At 41.8% G+C, this 7,302-nt stretch overlaps 1 protein-coding gene across 1 annotated transcript in view; it reads right to left on the reverse strand.

Annotated features, from left to right (window-relative positions):
• Nucleotides 1-924: 924 nt before the first annotated feature.
• Nucleotides 925-7,302, reverse strand: part of serpina10a (serpin peptidase inhibitor, clade A (alpha-1 antiproteinase, antitrypsin), member 10a) — a 27,434-nt gene continuing 21,056 nt past the window's right edge. The window contains exon 6 of the mRNA XM_084000931.1: nt 925-1,331. Within this exon, the coding sequence (XP_083857057.1) occupies nt 1,152-1,331 (180 nt within the window). The 3' untranslated portion in view covers nt 925-1,151. The remainder of the gene's footprint in view (nt 1,332-7,302) is intronic.

A 7,302-nucleotide genomic window follows, 5' to 3' on the forward strand; every position in this document is an offset into this window, starting at 1 on the left:
TCTGACCAGAGGGTCAAGATTCTGTAAAATCTTAATGTGTGTGGTGAGCTGTGTTTGGAATATCGCAGCACACCACACACAATACGATCAAAACTGTTCAATCACAGATTTTTTATCTTCATGTGTGGGGTCTCTCACAGATAAAAAATCGGTTGAGATTTATAAAATCTTTATGTGTGTGGCAGGCTTTAACGACAGCTGTCATAAGTATTCATTGATGTTTATGACAGGTGTTGTGTCAGTTTTATTAACAGGTATTTAAGTAAAGTATCAGTATGGTTACTGTAGAGTTTCTCTCATCGTTACAGACAGGAAGAGATGAGTTAGTTAGTTATCACACCAACAGCAGCTGACTGGCTGTTACACGGCGCCGCCGCTGAGGCTCATGGGAAGGGACTTCATTCTGAGGTGAACTTTAGAGCGGTTTCTGCAAAGCGCTTTGGGTAGCGTGAAAAGCGCTATATAAATGTAAACCATTATTATTATGAACTACAAACATCTGCCTGATGACGGCGCTAGAGGACACACACACTAACACACACACACACTAACACACACACACTAGCATCCTGTCGGGTGGGCGGGGCTTAGCATCCTGTCGGGGGGGCGGGGCTTAACCTCCTCTCAGTTAGAGCACTGTAAAAGAGAGTAACGACACCACCACTGACTCCCGTGGTAAGAGTTTAAGGGTTTAAGGGTTTTGCCCCCTAGTGGCAGGATATGGGTATTGCAAAAGCGACCAGAAAACCCATTCACTCCAATGTATGTGTGTTGCCCACTTGCTGGTAAATTGATGAAAACGGCCGTGTTTTTGTTTTTAGGTGTCTTGGTCATATCAGATTATACTTAGAATTAATTTATTACAAAATGTAGATTGAAACATTCATGTAGACAACTGTTTTTTTTTGTTTTTTTTACCAGCCTATGTGTTAATGTTTATCTGTAAAGGATCCTCAATGATGCTATTAACGTGGGTGATCTATAAATGTCCTTAAATTATTGAAAACACCACACTGCTCATTCACCAACAATGCAGAGATGTCAGTTCTTTTGCAAAACCCATATTCCTCCACCAGGAGGCGCTGCCATTGGACCAATGCTGTCCTTACTCTCTGTTACAGCTCTACTCTCAGGTAACCATGGTGTTGTTATTATTTCTTGGTGGGGTCGACCACTCGGCCAATCAGCAGCAGGCTGCCCGTGGCCTCGTGGTAGACGATGAAGATGAACGGTCTGTTGATGGTCAGCCGAGGAGGAACGCCGCTGACTCCGCCCCCTGTGGTGATGTCATCGCTGCGCTCGTCAACCGTGATGGAGGTTTTCTGGACGACCTGAAGGAAACGACATGAACACAAGTTCAACACACAGACACACAACATACAACATACAACACACAGACACACAACATACAACATACATAGTACATGATGCTGTGACATCATCGACCTTCAGATGGCGAGGAAGCGTTTATAACCCGGCAGGAGAATATTGTGTCGTGTTTGAAGCGATAGCAGCAATGTGTGTAATGTAGCCTACTTCTGAACGGCATCAACATCCAATAATAAACTGTTCAGACGTATAATAATAATAACTAGAAAATTTCCTCTCGGGAAATTTTGAATGGGCCACGGGAGCTACTGCGGGTTGTGCCATCTCTGTCGACATGGGAATCAAACCCACGATCTTAAGGTCAAGACAGAGCTGATCAGACAGACACATGATCATCTTTCTATAAGCACTGATATGGAGGAGCTGTAACCACATTAGGTTAACTGTGTGTGTGTGTGTGTGTGTGTGTGTGTGTGTGTGTGTGTGTGTGTGTGTGTGTGTGTGTGTGTGTGTGTGTGTGTGTGTGTGTGTGTATGTGTGTGTGTGTGTGTGTGTGTGTGTGTGTAACTGTAATCACATGAAGCTGGCTCTAGAGTCTGTGTGTGTGTGTGTGTGTGTGACTGACTTGACACATAGTTAGTTAGTAGCTGCATCCTGTGTCAGTCTGATTTAGCTGTGTCTCTGTTTATAAACATTTAAACGAGCGCCAGGTGGATTGTTTATGAAGTTAACGAGCTCTGGCCTGAGGATCAAAGAGGTTACCACGGCAACTCCAGGTGGTTACCACGGCGATAGGGGCCCCCGCAGGCTGAGACAGACAGAAACGTCGAGAAAAAGAGCCATTTTCTGCCTCTGCACCGGGCTCACATTTAGGCTTAGCCTGACAAAACGGTAACTCCTATCAGAACAAAACACAGATCAACGTTGCTCTAAGGACTTACTGAAACTTTTGGTACGATTTGGTGTTTCTACAGTAAATATTTTGGCGACGCTGGCAGTTTTAAAACATCAGGCCGTTCTGCTTCTCTCAGAAAATATTTGTATTGGAGTCTATGAGGAGCAGAGACAGACGTGGCCGCACTTAGAGGCTCAGAGTTTAAATTCTGTAAGTCTCTCTGATATTTTGAGCAGATGATGAGTGACAGGACAAGTTTGTCTTACAAATTCTGAAAAAATTATGTGTATAGACTGTAAATTGTGGCCGGGCCGAGTTTGGAAAGAGAAAAAATCTGGAGTTTTTCTGGCATCTCTCCCACTCTAACCGATGATGTCACGCACTCTGACACGAACATTCCGTCCAATACACACCCATTATAATCTCATAATTTCTCCAAAAATGATCATGGTCATTGATCAGGGATTGATCAAAAACTATATGACCTATCAAAACGTGGAGTAATACGACAATACACAAGACTTGTGTCTACTGTTTAAAGTTTAAATGGAGTCTCTAGGTGAAAGTATGCCTGAGCAGTAGACGTTTGTTAAACTCCAATGATTGGTCTTTTTCGCTCTTTTTTTTCGCCCGTCCCATTGACTTACATGCAAAATTTTGCGTAGTTTTTCGCGACTTACGTCGCGAAAAATTCGTACACTGTTAAGAAAAGTAATAGCACACCGATCCCGATCAGGACACACGTTTTGATATGTAATATGGCCTGCAACTCTTCGAGTTGCAGGACTAGTAGCGAACCGAAAGTTGGCCGGAAGTGGAAAAATAACTAGAAAAAGATAGCATTTCCTGCAGAAAATGCGTGTGAATGCTGAAAGCAGCTGAACGCTATTGCTGAAGCAATGCTGAATGAGCTGAAGAAATTGTTGAATCAACGCTAAATTAGCTGAAGAAACTGCTAAAGCAATGTTGAAAAGACTAATGCTAGAGTAGAGTAGAGTAGAGAGTAGAAGAATACTTTATTCATCCCTAGGAGGGAAAAAGCTGAAACATATAACTTGTAGTGTGAGATGAATGCCTTTTTAAAGGTAAAAAGCAGTAGAAATGCTAAAGGGAGAAGAAAACATTGAAATTCTGCATGTTTAAATGTAATGGTTAAATAGTTGAAATCTGCAGCTAACCTGACAGGAAGGACAACTGATGAACCAGCACTAACATAGCCGAAGCAATGGCTGAGAATATATTTAAAAGTAGAAGATGTGAGACTTTGTATGAAATGGCTGGAAATTACTTGAATTGTCAAAGAAGAGTTTGAAAAATTCCTGAATTAGGAAAAAAGTTCATGCCTACTGAAATACATTGTAAACTGACAGCAGAAGAACATTGTTGAAGAATATAGATGGAGCATTAGCTGAGGAGTAGAACATGTAAACAGCGGGTTTAATGGTGTGAAATGGTTGAGAAGAGCCTCAGTAGTTTAGGATACGTGTAAAACAATGTGTTCAACATGACCAAAATGGGGAAATGTGTATTTTCAGTTTAAATAGCTAAAGAACAAAATTAACAGCAACGAGTCCATTAACTACAACAGGAAGATAGAGAGGTACATACAAAACAGTCAGACAACTGTAGGAAAAGTGTGTGTGTGTGTGTGTGTGTGTGTGTGTGTGTGTGTGTGTGTGTGTGTGTGTGTGTGTGTGTGTGTGTGTGTGTGTGTGTGTGTGTGTGTGAGAGAGTGTGTGTGTGTGTGTGTGTGTGTTGGCTATGTGTGTATGGTCAGTGTGTGTCCATTTGTGTGTGTGTGTTGGATATGTGTGTATGGTCAGTGTGTGTCCATTTGTGTGTGTGTGTGTGTGTGTGTGTTGGATATGTGTGTATGGTCAGTGTGTGTCCATTTGTGTGTGTGTGTTGGATATGTGTGTATGGTCAGTGTGTGTCCATTTGTGTGTGTGTGTGTGTGTGTGTGTGTTGGATATGTGTGTATGGTCAGTGTGTGTCCATTTGTGTGTGTGTGTGTGTGTCCATTTGTGTGTGTGTTTGTTGTGTGTAATTGTGTGTCTGTTTGTGTGTGTGTGTGTGTGTGTGTTTGTGTGCGTGTGGTAGTTAGTGTGTGTCCATTTGTGTGTGTGTGTGTGTCTGTGTTGGATGTGTGCGTATGGTGAGTGTGTGTCCATTTGTGTGTGTGTGTGTGTGTGTGTGTCCATTTGTGTGTGTGTGTGTTGGATGTGTGTGTATGGTGAGTGTGTGTCCATTTGTGTGTGTGTGTGTGTGTGTGTGTGTGTAGTAGTTAGTGTGTGTCCATTTGTGTGTGTGTGTTGGATGTGTATGCATGGTGAGTGTGTGTCCATTTGTGTGTGTGTGTTGGATGTGTGTGTATGGTGAGTGTGTGTCCATTTGTGTGTGTGTGTGTGTGTGTCCATTTGTGTGTGTGTGTGTGTTGGATGTGGTTGTGTGTGTGTGTGTGTGTGTGGTAGTTAGTGTTTGTCCATTTGTGTGTGTGTGTGTGTGTGTGTGTGTGTGTGTGTGTGTGTGTGTGTGTGTGTGTGTGTGTGTGTGTGTGTGTGTGTGTGTGTGTGTGTGTGTGTGACCGACAGACAGTCAGACAGAGAGAATGTGTGTGCGTTGCCATGGTGAGGTTACCATGGTGAGGTTGCCATGTTGAGGTTGTCATGTTGAGGTTACCATGTAACTGGTGGTTGGTTGCTTTAAGGCATGGTGGCAGCTTTAATCATAGGCTTTAACTGCTCTGTGACACCCTCAAACAGATCTAATGTACGACAAATCTGTACTTAGTACGAGCAAAAGGTTTACATTTTCCGAACCATAGGACCTTGCTGAACGCGTCCATGTCACTTTGGTGTTTGTAGAGTAAAAATTGTTGATTGTGTCGCAGGTTGGAAACTTTGGGACGTTTAGAAAATCAGCGCCTACTTTTGAATGGGAGTCAATGAGAGGAGGAGAGGGAACTGGCCACACTCAGAGGCTCCCAGTTTAAATTGTGTTCGTCTCTCTGGTTTTTTGAGCACATGAAGAGATCGAGGATGAGCTTGTCTACAAACGTGGCGGAAATTATGTGTGTAGAGTGTAATCTGTGGCCGTGCTGACAGGATAGAGAGAAAAATGTGAGAGGATTTTTAGACCCTCTGTCACTCTGCCAACTGCCAACGTCCGAACATTCCGTCCCATTGACTTTCATGTTAAATCTGAATTTTGTCAGAAATTTTAATGATTTTAAAACTATACATATATCTGAAACTGTTGAAGATATCAATAAGCTGAGATATAGCTGAATAGTTGAAAGGTTTGTGAACAGTTTAAAAGTTGAATGAAGTCTGTAGCTGAAAGTATGCTGAAGCTATTAGAGGCTGAATGAAGCAGAAGATTTGAAGAGTTTGAAGACTGTTTCAATGTATTCCTATGGGAAAAAAATTGCAGAAAAAGTTAAATATTTTAAAAAGTATAAATAGTTGAAAAGAGAAAAATAGTAGCATAAATGTCCTGAGAAAGCTGCACGTTTTGATATATGAATTGTTGAAATAGCACAAAGTATGAAGAAGGAGTTAAACGCAGAAAAAGGGTGAAAGACGTAAGAATAATAATAATAATAATAAGTATAAAGATTTGAATAACAATAGTGTGAATGCTTCCAGCATTCACACTAACTAGAAAAAGATAGCATTTCCTGCAGAAAATGCGTGTGAATGCTGCAAGCAGCTGAACGCTGTTGCTGAATGAGCTGAAGAAATTGTTAAAACAATGCTGAGTTAGCTGAAGAAACTGCTTAGGCAATGTTGAAAAAGGCTAAAGCTAAAATATAAAAGTTGAAGACTGAGAGATGAATGTCTTTCTATGGGCGAAAGAAAGAAAGAAATGGGGTAGAAACAAAGAAGAAAGAAATAAAGAAAGAAGTTAAAATACAGATGAAGGGGTAGAAGAAAGAAAGACAGAAAGAAAGAAAAAGAGAGAAAAAAGAGACATAGGGTTTGAAAGAAAGAAAGAAATAGAGTAGGAGGTAGGAGATAGATAGGACAGAGAGTGTGGAAGACAGAGAGAAGAGGGTAGACAGAGCAAGATAGATAGATAGATAGATAGATAGATAGATAGATAGATAGATAGATAGATAGATAGATAGATAGATAGATAGATAGATAGATAGATAGATAGATAGATAGATAGATAGTTAGTGTGTGTCCATTTGTGTGTGTGTGTGTGTGTGTTGGATGTGTGTGTATGGTGAGTGTGTGTCCATGTGTGTGTGTGTCAATTTGTGTGTGTGTGTGTGTGTTGGATGTGTGTGTATGTTGAGTGTGTGTCCATTTGTGTGTGTGTGTGTTGGATGTGTGTGTGTGTGTGTCCATTTGTGTGTGTGTGTTTGTTGTGTGTGCATGTGTGTCTGTTTGTGTGTAATTGTGTAAATTGTGTATGTGTTTGGTAAGTGGTTTGTTTGTTGGGTGTGTGTGTGTGTGTGTGTGTGTGTGTGTGTGCGTGTGTGTGTGTGTGTGTGGTAGTTAGTGTGTGTCCATTTGTGTGTGTGTGTGTGTGTGTTGGATGTGTGTGTGTGTGTCCATTTGTGTGTGTGTGTGTTGGATGTGTGTGTGTGTGTGTGTGTCCATTTGTGTGTGTGTGTGTGTGTGTGTAGTATTTAGTGTGTGTCCATTTGTGTGTGTGTGTTGGATGTGTATGCATGGTGAGTGTGTGTCCATTTGTGTGTGTGTGTGTTGGGTGTGTGTGTATGGTGAGTGTGTGTCCATGTGTGTGTGTGTGTGTGTTGGGTGTGTGTGTATGGTGAGTGTGTGTCCATGTGTGTGTGTGTGTGTGTGTGTAGTATTTAGTGTGTGTCCATTTGTGTGTGTGTGTTGGATGTGTATGCATGGTGAGTGTGTGTCCATTTGTGTGTGTGTGTGTGTGTGTGTGTGTTGGGTTTGTGTGTATGGTGAGTGTGTGTCCATTTGTGTGTGTGTGTGTGTGTGTGTTGGATATGTGTGTATGGTCAGTGTGTGTCCGTGTGTGTGTGTGTGTGTGTTGGATATGTGTGTATGGTCAGTGTGTGTCCATTTGTGTGTGTGTGTGTGTGTGTGTGT

This window comes from Trachurus trachurus, assembly GCF_905171665.1.
Source record: "Trachurus trachurus genome assembly, chromosome: 24".
Lineage (NCBI taxonomy): Eukaryota > Metazoa > Chordata > Actinopteri > Carangiformes > Carangidae > Trachurus > Trachurus trachurus.